At 41.1% G+C, this 20,315-nt stretch overlaps 1 protein-coding gene across 2 annotated transcripts in view; it reads left to right on the top strand.

The window, feature by feature from the left end:
• sez6b (seizure related 6 homolog b) overlaps positions 1 to 20,315 on the top strand; it is an 871,087-nt gene that overhangs the window by 359,532 nt on the left and 491,240 nt on the right. For both annotated transcript variants that reach the window (XM_078547969.1, XM_078547968.1), the window contains exon 2: positions 17,609 to 18,454. In XM_078547969.1, coding sequence (XP_078404095.1) covers positions 17,609 to 18,454 — 846 coding nt within the window. The remainder of the gene's footprint in view (positions 1 to 17,608; positions 18,455 to 20,315) is intronic.

Genomic DNA, 20,315 nt, shown 5'->3' with positions numbered 1-20,315 from the left:
TTGTCAATCAATGACATTTATGAAAAGCTTAAGAAAAGGTTTTTCTACATCGACGCCTTCACTCAAGCCTACCCATCCCCCTCAATGCCTGCAGCAGCATCATTCAAGTTGATGGGATTCTCTCATTAGAAACCGTGGTCTTCTACAACATGATTAATGTAACCTTCAGTGTTATAACTTGCCCTGAAAGCTGTAGTTTACCATTGCAAGTATTTTCAGATTGTTAACTCATTTGCAACTTGTCTTACTCAAGTGTGACAGGTTGAATTTCCGCCATCTGCCCCATTATTCACTTAGCTCATGAAGATTTCACCTTTTGCTCCCAACGGATTTTTCCTTTTGCTGTGACTTGCAAAGGCTCCTGAGAGATGGTCATCTTTGAGTGATATGAGCCTCACTGTTTCATTTGCACATGACCAAATGAATACTAAAACTAATTTTCTTCTTAAAAAATCTGTGATTCTTTTCACTTACACATGTTAATTTTATGCTGTTGCAAAATGTGCTTAAAGTTTTCTTTACTATTTTATAGTCAAGTATTTAGTTGCTACATTAGCCATGCAAACATACAAATTTGTATCCATATGCCCAGACTTTCTAAACCATTACAGAGAACAGAATGACTCAGGGTGACTTGGCATCAGTAGGTGGCCGTAGGTGCATATTGTTGTCAGGTCTATAGGCTGTGTCTTGACTTAATTAACTGTTTCAGTTTCTCCTGCTTCTACATCATTTAATTGGACAATTCAATTTGTGGCATCGCCCCATCAAAGCTGTGTACGAGTTCCTTGACTGAGAACCAGGCATGATCAACAGATGGACATCAACGGAACCCCAGATTGCGCCTTGGCACTGAATCCCTTTCAAGATGGTTGTTTTGTAGCTTTCCCAGGGATTAGGTTCCTGTTATTTAATTTTTATTCACAAGTGGCTTTGTTGCTGTAAAATCTGCCTTGGGCAGTGGAAATATGCACACACCCAACAGGCCGATGCAGGGTGTGTAGACACCTGATGAGAGATTAAAAGCAGTTTTAAAGACAAAACTCCATCGCAGGTTGGAGATACAGGGAGGTAATACGGTGATAGTGAGAATGTTGCCACTCTATAATTTTTGTCTGCTGCTTTATCTAATTAAATGGTGATGATTGAATTATGGTTCAAAAGAAGGACTGAAAGAGAAGGATGTTGGAATTGGATCCGATGGGCTAATAATTCACACAAGTGGAAAAATCCAAATGATAACAAACGCGTGAATTATCGCATAAGAGCAGCCACGCACAGCAGCTGAAGATTAATGTAAATGCCATGCTAAGAGACTGGTGATCATTCACTCCCATAGAATAAGCAGAGTATTTCAGTGCCGGTGGGTTCCAGAAGCTCTATCACTCATGTAAAAGACTGTCATAACTCATTTCTCCTTCTTGTGCTCATGAATTATGGATCCTTCACATTGCTGAAGAAGCTAGCTGTCACTGATGACTGACAGAGAGGTATCTTCTAGATCTTTCTCTTGATAAGGCAATGCGGCTTTTTTTTTTAAAAAAAAGGAATTTATGCTATTGCTGTATCCCATTAATCCTAACTTTTTCTTGTAAATGGTTTTTCCCAAGGTGTTGTAAATCCTCCCCTGTTGATCTCCAACATGGAACCTGTTTTATAATTTATCATGGCAAAGAAACAACATTATTGACATTGTTATTTTTGGTTTTTATATATTGCAGCAATGTGTTGTATTGTGATGTACTGTTATTATGACCCTCGTAGAGACTAATAACTTTTAGAAAGGTATTCAAATTCCTAGTGGCTATCTGGGGGGAATCACATCAAGATTTCAAGTTTTAAGACTTTTACTTTAATAAACAAACTAAAAGCAGCATTGTCTAAACTCTGAAGAAGAATCACAGGGACTTGAAACATTAACTCTGTTTCTTGCTCCACAGATACTGCTAGACCTGCTGAGTTTTTCCAGCATTTTCTTTTTTTGTCTAAACACTATTCAGTTGGCAACTTAATACACTAAACTACAGAAAAGATCTCCCTTTTAACTTTTAAAGTGACAGAAAATCCCTCTCCACAGTTATACTTTACTCAATCCCTTAAGCGGGCATTTCATTTTCCAGAAAAAAAAGTCCAAGGGTGATTCTTAGATCCCAAGGGCTTGCTTCCTTTCGTTACCTTTCTCAGCCACATGAACTCTAATCCCAAAATCAACCTTCACAGTGAGGGACGAATTGGAGATTCTTCCCTTTAACCAAAGCTAGGAGAATCTTCCAGCCTAGTGTAAACCCTCATGACCTAGGAATCTTCAATGCAAGTGCGAGCTGCCACCCACCTTTGTGCTCTGCTGCCTCTTTCTCTTTCTCTTGCTCACGCTCAGATTCTTGCAGACTGACCGTATCTGTGAGGTTCAGTGATATTTTAGGAAAGCCTGCAATCCGATTCTACAGTGGTTTCCTGTGGATTCTTCCCCTCTCAATGTGCATTTCCATGGCAATGTGAATCACATGGGTCTTGTATCCAGGTAGAATTGCTAATTAACTATCCTCTAGTACCTCAACTTAATTCTATCTTAGAATTAAATAGATAGTTTAAACAACAACCATTTACAAAATCTGACATTGCTAACACCTTGGGACGTGGAGACTAACGGTCTATCCAACATCAACACAACTGCTCTGGTCATTGTTTACAGGTGTGAATATCTTGCACCTTCCCAATAAAGCAAGCTGGGGTCCCCTTTAACCTTTAAAGAAAAAGCCACCCAGGCTTGTTGTGAGGAGAATTCAGAGGAGGTCACATGACCCCCTTCATTCCTCAATCTTACCCTAAATTAAAGAGAGACCTTCTAAAACATAACAATCTTACAAACTTTATCTTTGTAACAGTGCATATTGCACCTTGCTCACTGTACAAATTTTTCATTCCACTCATTTAATCACATAATAGAATCAGATAAGAAAGACCTTCACTTGATCCAGAGCACCAACCTAATTCACTTCCAAAGACAACTTTATTGTGTAAACAGACAGGACCTCAATTTAACTACTTGTCCGAAGTGCAGCTCCTTTGACAAGGCCACAAACCTTCAGCACTGCGCTTTCTGCCTAGATTACATGGTCACGTCTTGGTTTTTGACACTTAAACCCAGAGCAAAAAGTGTCACTAACTGAGCTTAACTGATGTATCTGGCTCATTAGGATCTCACAAGTGGCAGCGGTCATTGACTGACCTCAGAGAAATTTTGTTAAAGGAATATGGTTGAAGTTGTAAGAGGCCAGTCATCTAAACTCCAGGCCATTGCTGCAGGAGTTTCTCAGAGCAGTGTCCTGGACTCAAATATCTTCAACTGCTTCATCATTGACCTTCCCTCCAACATAAAGTGCTGCAACAGAGCTGGGATTGTTTGCTGATGATTGCACAATGTTCAGCACCATTTGTAACTCCTCAGATGCTGAAGAAATCTGTGCCGCATGCCACAAGACCTGGACAATATTCAGGCTGGAGCTACTAAGTGGCAAATATCATTTGTGCCATGCAAGTGCCAGGCATCTCCAACAAGAGAATCTAACCATCTCCCCATGACATTCAATGACATTACCGCTGCTGAATACTCTTCCAACATCAACATCCTGAGGATTACCGTTGACCATAAACTTAATTGGATTAGCCACATAAACACTGTGGCAGCAGGAGCGGGTCAGAGGCTGGGAATTGTGCGATAACCCATCTCCTAACTTCCCAAAGCCTGTCCACTATCTACAAGGCACAAGTCAGGAGTGTGATGGAATACTCTTCACTTGCCTGGATGAGTGTAGCTCCAACAACACTCAAGAAGCTCACTAACATCCAAGGCAAAGCAGCCCGCTTGAATGTTCACTCCCTCCACCAATGATGCACAGTAGCAGTGTGTGTACCATGCACAAGGTGCACTGCAGGAACTCACCAAGGCTCCTTTGACAGCAACTTCCAAACCAGCAACCTCTACCACCTGGAAGAACAAGGCCAACAGTTGCATGGAAAACCACCGCCTGCAAGCTCCCCTCCAAGTCCTGACTTGGAACTATATCACCCTTCCTATACTGTTGCTGGGGCAAAGTCCTGGAACTTTGTCTCAAACAGCACCTTGGGTGCACCTACGCCAAATGGACTGCAGCAGTTCAAGAAGGTTTTCTCAAGAGCAGTTGGGGATGGCCATCATATGCTCACCTGACCAGTGACACTCACCTCCCAAGAACAAATAAAAAAAAACTATTCGTGGAAAAACTGAATAAACTGCGTTTGGGCATACAGTATTGCTTATCCACCTTTCCCTGTTGTTTTTCTGACTTGTGCTGACACCTAATTCCATGGGTTCCATTATCCCTTCCCCACCTCACTCAAGAGGCTGTTCACCATTTGTCAGCCTCGACAGTGTTTCAGCAGGCCATTCAACTGCAGTGCATTGTGAGCATAAATGGAAACAAAGGCACAAAGAAACCAATTGTACTACACTTGCTCCTACCCTGGCCGAGATTGGCTAACAGGGACTGAAACTTCTATGGTTAAGCACCAGTCTTCAGCTGAGCCACTAGGGATGCCCAGCTGCACAATAACTCAGGGCAGCCTATTGTAAGAAGATTTCAATTAGTAAAGTGGAGGTTTGTTCAAGAAACTTTCAGATAGTTTAGATATTTTGGGCTTTAAAACCACTTAGGTTCTTCGGTATCAATCCTGAGGCAAGAAAACACAGTAGTGGTCGAGTCATCAGAGTGCTTCAGTGTATGGGTGAGAATCTGAAATAGCAGTTCTGCATGGAAAGGCGGATTAATCACACAACTGAAGAAATCCCTCACAAGGAGAAGATGAAAGGAAAGCATTTTTGCCTGAAATTGCTCTTCCTGGGCTTTCTCCACTGACAGCGAACTTTAGAAATTCAATAATAAAGGAAGAATTACACCAGGGGTGTCAGGAAGATATAAATCAGGAGCTGTTGTCCTTTGTGAAGAGAATCTACTCAGCAGGAGAGATTATTTTTTATAATGAACAAGAGGAGTGAAAGGCGCTAATGCTTATGTGAAAATGTACTGTCAATGTCAAATTTTAAAAATAAAGCAGGAAGGGGAAGTGTGAGCTAAAATGCAACTCTGTACACCTTTTAAAAAGTTCTCTAAAGCTGAGCTGTAAAAGTCAGGAATGTCAGAAGCACACATCAAACCAGTCAGTGTCTGAAAGAGATAGGGTCCGAGCTTCCTCAGCATACGTCAAATATCTCTTCCAGCTTAAACTGAACCATTAAGCCTACCCAATGTTGTGTGTGCATGTTACTCAAAGCACAGTTAAAGAGTATTTAGAGGGGAAGACCAGTTTATTGATGGACTGTTTGCCCAGTAAGGAAGGAATCAGTTCACATGTAGTATGCAAAATGCAATATTTAAGGGGGAGATGGTGCAAGTTGTGAGATGTAGATGTGAGGCTTGGAGCAGTGCTAAGAGTGAGGTGAGGCATATGAACGTTTGGTAAGAGGCCTGACTCTGGGTCTGAAGTACCTCCTTCCCACCTGCAGTTACAGGACAACTCCCTTCGTTTCTACCTTCTCTACCAAGACCTGCAGCAATGCAGCGTCCAAAAATCATTGGGCCAACTCTTTCCCCTATTGTGCCATTCCTCAGTCTTTCTCAGGTTAGATTTGCTTCAAACATGGCTGCTCCTGCCAGAATTCACCTCCCCTTTAAGAGGCACCAGCTAGCTTTGAACAGTGCAGGCAAGGTTTAAATGGTGCCAGACACTTAGAATATTGCCCCCCTACTGATGCATCCAGTCAATGAAAGGTGTGGTTAGCACTGGTTGGACACAGAGATCATTCAGATGAGCTGGCAATACAAATTTAGCATCGTGATCCCCGCACCTTTTTTTCAGGGCTTATTCCAATTTAGGCCCCTAAGGTGTTTCAACAATGTTAGTGCAAGACAAGTTATTGGAAGATTAGCTATGTAGATAAGGAAATATATAAAAGAAATAGATAAGTAATGCAATTTTGTGGTTACCTGGGGCTAGTTTAAAAACGACTTTATATTAAAAAAAAGGACAAAGAATGGAACTTGCCGACATTGCAAGGCATGTTAGAAATAATTAAATATATTTGGGGGTGGTGGGGCTGTTCCCAATAGACAAAGTTTTCAAGAAGAAACTGAGCCTCAGGAGAGGGAGATGATGAGATACACGCAAATATGGACATTTTAAATGATTCAATTTTACAACAACTTTGATTGTATGGAACAATAATACTTTCTTCCTAGCAGCTGGAGGGCAGGAGAGGCATCCAAGTTCAGGGAGGAAATGAGAAAATATATACAAGCAAATTATAAAATAAATATAAGTAATGAAGCGGTCATTTAAAAAGAAATGGAATTCATGTATACTTATAAGGCAATAGGACCAACTAGAATGCATCCAAAATTAGAAGGAAGTGAAGGAAGAATTAAGAGGAATTGACTGGATTTTGTACTACTCATTAAAAATAGTGGTTTTAAGAAAATTAGAAAGTAATTACATTTCCACTAAAAATGTCAAAAAACACTAGACCTGTTAGTTTGACATTTCTAATAGATGCCTATTATTCAGGAGATGTCATTCTGTACGATAGGGCTTGGGAGGATAGAAAATGCTGGTATGTAAGTAGATCAGGTAGGAATGGGGAGTGTTCAGAGTGTTGTAGTCATAACAGCGGAATAATATTTCGGCACAGACTAGAAGGGCCGAATGGCCTGTTTTCTGTGCTGTAGTGTTCTATGGTTCTATGGTTCTAACACGCAAAAACAACAGCTTCGGTTTGTATTTATATAGTGCTTTTAATGTGAAATGCCCCACTGTGCTTTACAAGACTGTTTTCAAAATAAATTTGGCACCGAGATGCAAAAGGTGACGTTAGAATCAGTGATCAAAAGCTTGGTCGAAGAGGTATGTTTGACGGAGTGCCTTAAAAGGAGAGAAGTGGCGATGTGGAGGAAGTTAACAAAGGAATTGCAGAGTTTAAGGCCTAGGCAGCTGAAGATATGGCTGCCAATCCTGGAGCAATTCAAGTCAGTTGCACAAGAGGCCAGAATTGAAGGGAAGCGGTGATCTCTGAGTGTTTTATGGCTGGAGAAGATGACGAAAATGGAGAGGGTTAAGGCTATGGACCGATTTGGAAACGTGAATGAAAATTTTAAAATCAAGATTTTCCTGACTAGGAACCAAGATACGCCAACGAAAACTGGGTGATGGATGAATGGGGACTTGGTGCAAGTTAGGTTATGGGCAGCAGAATTTTGGATGACCTCAAGTTTACAAAGGGTGCAAGATAGGAGGCCAGGAGTGAGTCATTGAGCCAAAAGGGACAAATTAAGGCATGGATGAGGGTTTTAGCAACAGATGAGCTGAGGCAGAGGCAAAAGGGGAAGTAAACGCTGTTGGTGATGGAGTGTATATGGGAGTGGAAGTGCATCTCGGGGTCGAATCATACATGAATATTGTGAACAATCTGTCTCTAGCCTGAAACGGTGGCCAGGGAGAGGAACGGGTAGGTGACAAGGGAATGGAGTTTGTGGCAAGGACCTAAGGCAATGACTTTGGTCTTCCCAATATTTGGTTGAAGGCGTTTGGTGCTCATCCAGGACTGGAAGTCGGGCAAGCAGCATGAAAATTCAGGCAGAAGAGGGATCAAGGGAACTGGGATTTCTTGTTATGGAGATCTTGTTTGAGTGTTTTTTGTTCTTTTATTTGCTTTATTTGAGTGGTTAGATTAATGAGTGTGAAATTCCTATTTGGAAAAAATTGATTTTTTTTAAGTAGTTTTGTTTGATCTGACAAGCCCATAACCAAAAACGTTGGAAAAAATTCCTGCCTATGACACTAACTGGAAAATGGGCTAGCTTTATTCCATAGATAAAATCTATTACCTTGTCACAGAACTATAGGAGTTTACAGGGAGTTTAAAGCAAGGTTCATATTTTGTATAGTATTGCCAAACTGCTCTGCTGACAATTGCTTAGCCTGCATGATTCCCCTAATAATATCAAACAATGAATCCTTTCTTGTTGGTTTAACTGTATTCTCAAAAGTATTCTCCACTTTGATTATGTGTGTTATCTTTTATTCCATTCGATCTTGGGCTATTGAGGTGCTGTATCAGTTTGGCTAGGCTGCAACCTTCGCTGTTTGTTCGTGAAGATAAATGATCTGGCATTCCTCTCCGCTGTAGGGGGTGAAATTGGTCTAACGACAGCAGCACAAAATGGGCTTGTCGAGAATGGACAGCGGATTTTCTTTTATGTCCCAGTATTTGTTTTCTATTGACCTGAAAAATATTAAGATTTTTAATTTCAAAAACAGGGAGACTAGGAAACGAGCCTCCAAAAAGTGTTTGAGCTGTTGTTCTGTGGACTTCACTTGAAAGAAGACTGGGGGCGGTGAAAGATTGGCTACCGATTCATTACCAGCCCTATTGCACGGCTGGTTTCACCCCCTTTGTACCTAGTGATGTTGCTGTGTGCCCTGGTTAATGCGCCACTTAGGACAATGATTCACCACCTAAGCATTATAATGCTCTGAAGGAGTCATACGGACTCGATATCTGAACTCTCTCTCCATAGATGCTACCAGGCCTGCTGAGTTTTTCCAGCATTTTCTGTTTTTATTCTAATGTAAATGTTGGTTTGGTAAACCTCCTTCAGTGTCCCCAATTCCTGTATAATGCCCAACACCACCATCTCAATGTTATCCAAACTGGAGAAAACAGTTCCTTTTATTAAACAGGGCAAAACGTACCTACAATCTCCGCCTCTAGTACCATGCACAGTGAAGGTAGATTAGCATTACCATGTTTGTTTGTTTTTTTCCAAAATATACTTTATTCATAACATTTCTAAAAAGTCACATGACCATGCTTGTTGCCTTTCCAGTACAGTCCAAAGTGGTACAGTCAGCAATCATTTCTTTTTTGATCAACTTCATAGTTCTCAGGTCTCCTACTAAATGCAGTCGTATTTCACAGCACAGAGAGGATGGGCTGAGTGGCCTCCTGTGCTGCAAAGTTTTCACCATAATCTACATTCAAGACAGGAGGGAGTTAAGCAAAGAAGGATTGAGCATTCCTGTCAGCAGAAACAGAAAAGCTGAATAGGCACATCTGCCTGCATGCTACCTTTCCCAAATTCACTGTGTGGCCTGTTTATATCAATCATTATGATATTCATGACTTCCCTTGTATAGTGTTCTTGATGAAAGCTTTTTTATCCTGAGCTTTTCTTGTGTCTGTTCCACTCGTGACTTTCTATTAACCTTCTCACAAATCAACTGACTGCCTCATTGCTTTGATATGTTTGTCCATTCTTTACTGATCGTATGCTAAGACACCCTGACTGAAAGCATCATCACCACTTGTGCTTTTCATCTGCTGCAGCATCAGGTAGATTTACGCTCCGCGCACCAAATTTGCTCGGGTTGTCATCCTGGTGGAACCACTCCTGAAGGTGCCCTCCAGCACTGACCTCACCAGAATTTGCGAGGTCAATGAGAAATCGCCTGAACTACATGAGTCACTTAAGGCGCCCAACCGAGCTGCCGGGTTTTATGGCTTCCCTCCACCACTTTTGCAGGACCGATCGAACTGGCATTGAGAAAAACTCCGGGTCCTGACTGAGGAGTGGGAGCTGGAAATCCATACTTGGATTCTAGCACGAGGTCCTTTCCAGGCCCAACATTTGGAAATGGGTGGTAAAAGTTTTCCCTTCACTCTCCGAAACCCTGGAAAACTGCCCTTTCCTTGGGTATCCCATTCATCTCCCACTGGATTCATGCAGGACAGCAACAGAAAAACTAATGAATTTCAGTAGTCACGTGCTAAAAGTGCAATAAAATGGCTGCTGCACTGGTTGCAGTAAAACCTCTTCTACTTCTTTCCTCCCTGTCACAATATTTCAAAGAAATTTATTTTTGGCCCTCCATAAAAACAATTTAATTTTTCTGCATCATTTGAATAACAACTTCTGTAGATGCAATGGTCCATTTATAATCCCTCAGCTGTTACTAAGAGACCTGTCACGCTAACTGGAGGTATCGCGACTTTTTCCAGCACTTAAGCTTCAGTGCGCACTCTAAAGTTGAGAGTCTGAAAGAGTGGATGCCCAAATCAAACTGCAAGTAATGAAGAATGTTACTACGTGCTCCGCATAATGAGTACACTGGTAAATGTGTCTGCGGTTGACAGATCGGCTTCAGTTGCCAATACAACTTTCCTAAAATTTGTGATGACATTAATAGTTGGGGAAAAGATGTTTGTCATTCATTTTCTCCTCTTCAAGGCCATCTGTTCTGCACTTTGTAACAGCCGCTTTTGGTTATTGCATTTTATTTACAGTGAAAAATTGTTGAGACTTGTTGTAATCTATTAATTTGGCTGGAAGAGATGGTATCTTCAGTTCTCTAAACTTTGCTTTCATAATTACCATTTCAGTGTATTAAAGTAATAAACTGGTGGAACGTTTATTGCTTTTAAAATCACGGTATTATGTTTGTCAATTACGGTGATGCACCTTTTTATTTTATACGCTGAAATTGTAATAGTTCCTTTTTCTCTAACTCTTCCTGCTGTCAGTGTGAAATGGGACACAGCTTCTGAGAGACTGTGGAGATGCATTTTCAGTGGTGCTGATGATGGCGGCTGGGGTGGGGTGGGGGCAAGCTTATGATGTATCATGCTGCTTTTAAATTAGCTGAATGATGCCTGTGAGATTTAATTTCCACCTGAATTACAAAACTTGAAAGGGAAACACAAGGGCAGAAAAGTACTCTTCTAAAGCGGGAGGTAGGAGGGTTTCCAAGGGGAGCTCAGATTTACATCTAAAGTTATCTGAGAATATTTGATATAAAGTGGCAAAAGCATTCAGTTCTCCAGGACAACCATCCCTCATCTTAACTGAATCTGAAAGGTATCTGAAAGTTGATTTTTTTTTGGTTGAAATATTTGGGAGCAGCACTACAGTGCACAGAAAGACTTTAACAGGTAACGAAGAGTAAATGATGGCATTTTGTAACGCAGTTGAGTAGAGATGGTGCTGGGTACATGTTTTAATGATTAAAAGCTCTCCCACTATTGACATATTACTAACACCTACTAAAGATGCTGCAGGGGAGGTGGTGGCATAGTAACATTGTCACTGGACTGGTATTGCAGAGATCAAGGGTAATGCTCTGGGGACCCGGGCTCAGATCCCACCACTGCAGTTGGTGAAATTTGTATTCAATAAAAATCTGGAATTAAAAGGATGATGACCATGAAACTATTGTCAATTGTTGTAAAAACCCACCTGGTTCACTAATGTCCTTTAGGGAAGCAAATCTGCCATCCTTACCTGGTCTGGCCTACGTGTGACTCCAGACCCACAATGTAGTCTTACATGCCCTCTGAACAAGGGCAATTATGGATGGGCAACACATACTGCCCAGCCAGCGATGCCCACATCCCATGAATGAATAAAAAAAAAGACTATGTAGCAGCATAAAGAGTGGTTGGTAATTCAATTCTGGCAAGTATCAAAGGCATTAGAAATAGACATCTTACATTTTAATCATTAAGCTATGCAATTAGATAATTTCAGTATGATATTTTACCCTTTAGCATCCTTGTGCAACAAGCGCGACCTTTTGCAGTGCAAGAAGAGTGAAGATATCAATCCTATCAATCGATTAAGTACAGTTTAATGACCACAGTTTTAAAGTAATTGATAGCAAGTCAATCATTCTAAATGGGGAAGGTGTAACAATTGCCACATGAAGGTAAACTTATTCTGCAACTGTGCCAATAGCATCTGGCACCACATCAGCATGAAACCTGGATTTTAATCCTGCAGTTAAGCCAAGTGGCTGATCTATATTGCTGCCCAATAGCTGTTCCCAGCAAAGAAAATGACAAACTTTAGCAGTGATGACGCCGTCTACGTTTTTACAATGGATATGATCAACCTGCTAGTGCGAATAGCTGAAGTTACAAGGTTTTCATTCAGCTTGTCTTGATGAGTTCTTCAGTTGCTTTCTCTCTGCCAGATGAAGAATCGTGTGCACTGAATCCCGAGGTTTCTAATGTTGGCGGAAGGGATATTGTGGTTGCGTTGGAAAAGAAAATAAAAGCGACTGAATCAAAATCACCCCACGCAAAGTGTGTGTTCCAGTGAATGTATTGATCGCAATGTGTTTTTCACCTTCATACAGGAGGATATGAGGAAGTGCAGCCAATCCTATCAATTTAGAGTTCTTTATTGTTTCAAGAAAAATGACAAATACACAGAATGTACTGCACAAAAGCAGACCATTTGGCCCAACTAGTCTATGGTGGTGTTTATATTCTACCTGAGTCACCTCCCATTCCATCTGCCTCACCTCAGCATTTAGTTTCTTTTTGAAAGCATCAAAGCCATTTTCTACAAGCCTTTCTGTGGTAATAAGGTGCATAACTATTGAGTAAAGCAATTTTTATTTCACTGTTGGATTTATTACTAACCATTAAAATTGTTTTGTAGATAAAATTGGCAACCAATATGTGCACACGTTTCCCACAAATGACAACTGAGATATTTAATCAGTGAATCTAAATTGGCAGTGGCGATTGAGAAATGAGTGTTGGTCAGGACATTGTAGGGACATTTTGTTTGTTTTTTTTGAATAACATAATGGGGCCTTTTACATCCACCTGAATAATTAGATAGAGGATCGGTTTAAATTCTCATCTAAAATGTCCTATGATGCAGCATTCCCCCAGTATTACAATAAAATGCCTAAATTCTGCGTTCTAAATGGGCTAGATCTGGAAGTACAGATACACAGGTCACTAAAATCATACAGGTTAACAAGGCCTTACAAAAAAAACAAAGCACTAGGGTTCACATTTTTTTTATTCATTCATGGGATGCGGGCATCGCTGGCTAGGCCAGCATTTATTGCCCATCCCTAAATGCCCTTATTCAGAGGACATTTTAAGAGTCAGCTACATTGCTGTGGGTCTGGAGTCACATGTAGGCCAGACCAGGTAAGGACGGCAGATTTCCTTCCTTAAAGGACATCAGTGAACCAGATGAGTTTTTACGACAATCAGCAATGGTTTCATGGTCGTCATCAGACTTTAGTTCCAGATTTTTATTGAATTCAAATTTGCTGTGGTGGGATTCATAGCCAGGTCCCCAGAACATTACCCTGGGTCTCTGGAATACTAGTCAGTGACAATACCACTATGCCACCGGCTTGCCACTTCTAGAGGAATGCAATTGAAAAGCAGATAACTTAAGCTAAAGTTGTGTAGAACCTTACTTAGACCGTACTTGGAGCGCTGTGAACAGTTCGCAACAGGATATAAGGGCATTGGAGAAGGTATAAAAAAAAACCCAGAATGATGTTAGAACTCAGAGGTTAAACCTATCAAGAAGGATTAAACAAGCAGGGGCTCTTGACTGAGGGGTGCCCTGACAGAGGTATTAAGATTATAAGAGAGTTTGATAGGGTAAACATTGAGAAGAAATGCCTGCTTGTGGGCAAGATCAGACCAGGGGCCATAATTATAAGGTAGTCAAGAATAAATCCAATAGGCAATTCAGTAGGAACTTCTTCATCCAGGGAGTAATTAAAATGTGGAATTTCCAACACACGGGGTGGTTGAGGCAAATAGCAAAGATACGTTTAAAGGGAAACTAGGTAAGTACGTTAAAGAGAAAAGAATAAAAGGTTTCATTGATGGAGGTAGATAAGAAGGCTCAAATGGGAAGATGGGAGGCAATTTGTGTGGAGCATAAACACCAGCATGTACTTGATGGGACAAATGGCTTATTTTTATGCTTTAAATACTTTGTAAGTTGTGACGGCCCGTGTGCTTTTGAAGAAAAAACCTATCCAGACATGTGAAATCGGAGCAGGAGTAGGTCATTCGGTTCCTCAAGCCTGCTCTGCCATTCAGTAAGGTTATGGCTGATCTGATTGAGACCTCAGCTCCACATTCCAGCCCGCCCATGATACCCTTAGATTCTTGACTAACAAGGGAGTCAATCTACCCCTGCCTTAAAAATATTCAATGACCCTGCCTCCACCGCTTTCTGGGGAGGAGAGTTCCAAAAACTCATGGCCTCCTAAGAGAAAATATTTCTCCTCATCTCCATCTTAAATGGAGATCCCTTACCTTTAAACTGTCTCCCATAGTTCTAGTCTCTCCCACAAGGAAAAACATCCTTTCAGCATCCATCCTGTCAAGTCCCATCAGGATCTTACGTGCTTCAATAAGATCACCCTGCATTCTTCTAAACTCCAATGGATACAGGCCCGGGCTGTCCAACCTTTCCTCATAAACCCCAACCCCCACACCCTGCCATCCCAAGCATCAGTCTAGTGAACCTTCTCTGAACTGCATATCCTTTCTTAAATAAGGAGACCAAAACTGTACACAGTACTCCAGTGGTCTCACAATGCCCTGTACAACTGTAGATATTATATAATATATCTAACAATATTTTATGTGGGTTGGTGGTCCCTTTTTGAACCAGGACCTGATTTTTGCTAAACAGCCACTGGCTTTGAGTAAATGAAGGTTGCAGAGGGACGAACAATAGAAAAAAAGGGTCAACAATTATAGGGGTGAGTAGGTTTCCAAGGGCGGTTCTCGGTTCAGGCAGTTTAATTTTAGAGTTTAGAGCAAGCTGGAGTGAAGGAAACATTTTTATCGGCAGAGTTTGGTTGAAATTCGATGTGTTGGCTAAAAGAGTTAAAACTCTGGTTAACTGAAGGACTCCACTAGCAGTGAGTTGAAGTTCTGGTACAGCCAAGTGGAACAGCGAGAGAGGGAGAGAGTTTTAGATACAAACCTCCATAGTTAAAAAACATTAGAACCAGGAGAGTTCTGACCTGATGTAGCTATGTTTAAGACACTAGCAATGCCTGTGTTGAATAGGGAATTTATAACTGTAGGACTTTTGGAGGGTATTTGAAGGGACAACATTGAAGTAAATGGGAGGCCCAAGAAATCTCAGCTATAAATGAATCGTTGACACAGAACCCAGACCAAATCTTCCAAGCATCTCGGAAAAACTCAGCAGGTCTCTCAGCATCGGCGGAGAAGAACAAAGTTGACGTTTCGAGTCCTCGTGACCCTTCAACAGAACTAAGTAGAAATAGGACAGGGGTGAAATATAAGCTGGTTTAAGGGAGGGGGGAGGGGGAGAAGTCGGGGGTGGTTGTTGGGACAAGCAAGCAGTGATAGGAGGAAAGCAATGAAGGTGAACAAGGCAAAAGAGAGATTCGAAAATCCTGACGAAGAGTAGAACAAAACTTCTTCAAGGTAGGCATTTCTTGAAGAGAGGTGGCAGTCAATTAAACACAGAGATAAAAACAAAAAACTGCGGATGCTGCCAGACCTGCTGAGTTTTTCCAGGTATTTCTGTTTTTGTTTTGGATTTCCAGCATCTGCAGTTTTTTGCTTTTATCTCTGTGTTTAATTGACTGCTACTTCTCTTCAAGAAATGCCTACCTTGAAGAAGTTTTGTTCTACTCTTCGTCAGGATTTTCGAATCTCTCTTTTGCCTTGTTCACCTTCATGGCTTTCCTCCTATCACTGCTTGCTTGTCCCAACAACCCCCCACCCCACCTTCTCCCCCCCTAAACCAGCTTATATTTCCCCCCATTCCTATTTCTACTTAGTTCTGTTGAAGGGTCATGAGGACTCGAAACGTCAACTTTGCTCTTCTCCGCCGATGCTGCCAGACCTGCTGAGTTTTTCCAGGTATTTCTGTCTTTGTTTTGGATTTCCAGCATCCACGGTTTTTTGTTTTTATTTCCAAGTATCTCACTTGAGGGTTTTGGGGTGTAAATCTGATGAGTGTAAAAGGAAAGTGGAATTAAGACATTCAACTTAGAATATAAATAATTGTATTTGTTGTACTTTTGTTATACTTAACCTAACAATTTAAGTTGGAGTGTAATTATTGTCGCTGAAATTTGATTTTTATTTGTAGCAAAGTTCTTGTGTTTTAACTGTGAACCTGGTGGCTTCATTCTTTTAGCAAAAACCTAGGTTTTCTGATTCTAAAAGAACTAAAAACATCACTGGTCTCTACTGAGAAAGTTCTACAATCCTCAAATATTCTTGCAAATAATTATCAGGACCTCCAGAATTTGAATTATAAGGGGCCCAAAACCCCTTGGGACCAAGGTGTTTTAATAAAAACTTGCTGCAGTCAAAATTCTGTCCTACATTTAAGTCACTAGTTACAAACAAATGATGATTTTGTAATTTTTTTTTCAGTTCCAGTTTTGACTGTGATATCCAATTATCTTTGAATGGACAAGTAACCCCCATTTCCAGTCAGTGATCTGTTTACAGATCAACTTATCGCCAGAAGAGAGGCATAAACCAAAGAAGTTCTCAGCCTTGGCTATCCCTCTCTACCAGCCTTGCCACCTGGCCCAGGTTTGGGGTAAACATTGCACAAGTTGGCAGCTGCTAGTCTTTCAGGAGAAGGTTAGGTGTTCCTGGGTCCTGCCAGAGTTTCCTTGCCAACACTGCAATTGCAGCCACATTTGGCCATGGGTCCAAGGATTTTTGGGGGCCCTTATGATCAGGTACAAAACTACAGAACCTCTACAAAGCTGAAAGAAGAGCAAAAATGCTTCATTTTGTCATCGATATTTTGGCATCATACTGTCTGAAATGAGACAAAGTGGTAATATTCCGGCATTTTAATACGTAGAAACATTTTTTTTAAAGTAAACTATTACAACACAACACTATTGTGATATTCGAAAAATCTATAGAAATTGTCGAAGGAAGGCGAGGTCTTTGTTTTATGGAAATGTTGTAGATGTGGTTTTAAATGCACATTTAATACTGCAATTGTGGACAGATCAAACCTTAACCCAAATATATTCATTCATAATGTTGCTAACAGGGTATGATCCTTGCTCCATGCAATCGAGAGTTATAAGTGCAGCATATTAAATATAGTGTGATTGCTTATGACATGAATTGAGTTTCCAGTATGTACGAAAATTAACTTGAGATCCATAACCTCCATCAAGGAGGAAACACTGTCACCCCATTTTGTGCAGAGAATGCTCCCGTCAGCTATGTTACACAGTCCTTGAATTTCAAAAAATGCTTTTATAGCTTCAATACGCACCTATAACTATATACTGAATCTGCAACTGGAGCATTAATCATGGGTTACAGATATTGCCTGTCCTCATAATGACATTGATCAGAACAATTTGCCAGCAACATTGGAATTCCAAAAGGATTAAATCAGGAAAACTCGTTCCTTACATGTAGAATGCATTTACAAAGCTGATAGTTGATGTAATATCAGTTGAGTTGGATCAATAACTGTCAGAAGGGGGTTGAGGTTTATAGAGGCATTTGTATTGCTACTTGATGTTTTCAGCGTAGAAAGATGAAGGAATATGCTCTGATGCACAGTAAGATGATAAAGAGAAATTGGAATTTTCATTTATACTCAGCCAGTGAATGATGTTTGAGATGCAGTCACTGTTGTTTGGAAGGTAAATTTATATTCCTTCTTGTAATCCTGGAGTGACTGATGTTCTTATTGTTTTCTTTTTAAAGACCTGTCCAAAGATCTGAATACTGTAAGTGGGAAAGGAAAGAGCAATGGCGAGACAGAAATTGGATGGACGACTGCAACAACTACTGATCCAGAAGATGAATTTCACTTTGTTAGTACAACACCCAGTATCAACATCAACAATCATCATCCATTGCTTGAAGAAATCATTTATGAGACTTTGCTGAAGAAGGATTTCCTTGGTCAGGAACAGTTTTTTACCAGTAAAGTGGGAATGAGAATTGGCCCCACCTTTCCTGCTACTCTGTCACAGCAACCTCAGGATCCCTTGGTTAATCAGATAGTCACCAATGACACTCCAGGTTTTTCTGATATAACCGCTACTACAGTGGCCTCAACCTCGCCAATGACAACTTTGGGCACAACTGCTTCCTTGGCCACAGATGCGGCTCCTTTGGCTGGCAATACTGGTGTAACACCTGGAGGGAAAGCTCCTCCAATCGTGCAAACGGCTGCCACTACAGACTCTCTAACAACACCTGTTCTGAGCACAGCTACACCCGAGATTCCAGGAACTGCGTTCCAAAATAGTAATACTGCATTTGTTCAAACTGAACCCGGCAGCCCCTCAATTGCAACAGAAGCCCCTCTGAGCAAGTCCAATATCTTTCGGCATTTCAGTCATCAAGGGGCGACTGGTGACACTCCAACAGAAATTACCACAACAATCGGAGCAGGCACGCATCAAATGCAAGGACCAAGTTCTGAGCAACATGACAGTCTTGCTGTAGACCCAACCGTCACTTCAGCTGCTAGCGAGACCGATGAGGAAACTACGACTACAACCATCATTACAACAACTATAATTACAACTGTGCAGACACCAGGTACAGATTTAACTTTCTTGGGAGGGGAGGATTAGAGTATTGCAGCTGGGTATTTCTTCCCCCAACTGCCTGCAACTCTTCCCCCAACCCCTCCTCCCTGCCCCACCCCACCGCCTAACCCACGCCCCGCCCTTGATCTCCCTGTTCAATGCAGTAGCTAAAGCCAAGGGCAGGTAAGGGTCTCTGCCGGTGGTCTGAATCTGGCCACCAGGACCACTCCATCCTGTCCTATTTGCTGGGGAAGTTGCTTGAACCACGAATATTGCTGCAAAAGTACAAGATAAAAATACCAAACGAATAATTGTTACTATTACAGTAAAACTACTGTACTACAAAAAAGTCTACTACAAATGTAGGTAGTGTCACAGCACTAAATATCGGTTGCCTATTATATTCCTCAATCAGATTTCAGTTCAATTTGGTGTAATTTGGTACCAAAGGGTTCATTCTGTGACTGACTAAGGATAAATTACAAACCAGGCTGGATATCCTAATCACTCTGAAATTCAGGAACATGCTAGATGATGGGAATTGCTAGATGTAAAAAGACCCAAATCTGTCGAGATTGCTTTCTATCACAAGATACGGAGATACTAGGAGTTGTTGCCTAACCACAGCAATCTCCACAACCGACCCGGAGGGTATTATATAAAGACAGAAAAATCCAATTGCAAGCAATTCTGTTCCATTTGGATTTTCGGAATGGGTTTATTTTTTTCATAATTTTTTCTCCAACAAATAGGTATTAAAAAGATAGGTTCATTCAGCACATGCAGGTCCTGTCAATATATGATCTGTCGTCTCTTTCATTTTCAGAACTTCCTTGGCAGAAATTCAAATCTGCCAAATTGGACCTGTAGAGCTAGATTCACAATTAGATTGGTTCAAGCTGTGCTTTAGGACAAAAGCTGCTTCATAATTTAAACGCACTGAAAAAATTACATTTGGAGTGGCTCAATTCTGACCAATTCAATAGCCCGTTCTGATGGCTTGTATCCTAAACCTGTAAATTTGGCCAGTTTGTCAAGAGAAATTGTTAATAAAGTAGGATTTTCCTTCAATGAATGTGGACAGCTTTCAACTCACCATTTTGAGGTGTGAGAAAATGTAATCAGCTTTTCAATAGTTCTCAATCAATGGGGATATATCAAGAACAGTCTGGGTCTTGTTTCCTCTTGAAAAGAGAAGGCTAAGGGATAACTTAACAGCAGTCTTTAAAATGATCAAAGGTTTTTTTTTGAAGAGTCTACACAGAGAGAATGTTTCCACTTGTGGGGAAGAGCAAAAACGAGTGGCCATCAATATAAGAAATTAAATAGGGAATTCAGAAGAAACTGCTTTACCCAGAAGGTGGTGAGAATGTGGAACTCGCTGCCACAGGGAGTGGTTGAAGTGAACGGTATTGATGCATTTAACGGGAGGTTAGGCAAGCATAGGAAGGCAAAGGGAATCGAGGGTTATGCTGATAGAATTAGCTGAGGAAGGACGGCAGGAGGCTTGAGCAGAGCGTTAACACTGACATTGACAAGTTGGGCCAAATGGCCTGTTTCTGTGCCCGATAATCTACGTAACAACACCAGCTGAAAACAGAACTGTGTTGCCATGAAGGATTCAAAAACTAAAGAGCAAAATGAGAATGCATTGGATGATCAACTAGGTACGTCGGGCCAAATGGCCTGTTTCTGAGCTTTATTGAATCATAGAATGGTTTAGCACAGAAGGGTGCCTTTTAGCCTGTTGTGTCTGTGCTGACTCTCTGAAAGAGCAATTCACCTAGTGCCATTCCCCGTCTTCTCCCCATAGCCCTGCACATTCCTCCTTTTCAGATAATAAACCAATTCCCTCTTGAATGCCTCGATTG

Source organism: Cetorhinus maximus, chromosome 9, assembly GCF_964194155.1.
Source record: "Cetorhinus maximus chromosome 9, sCetMax3.hap1.1, whole genome shotgun sequence".
NCBI lineage: Eukaryota > Metazoa > Chordata > Chondrichthyes > Lamniformes > Cetorhinidae > Cetorhinus > Cetorhinus maximus.
The sequence above is the reverse complement of the archived record's forward strand: the minus strand, read 5'-3'. Positions and strand labels throughout refer to the sequence as shown.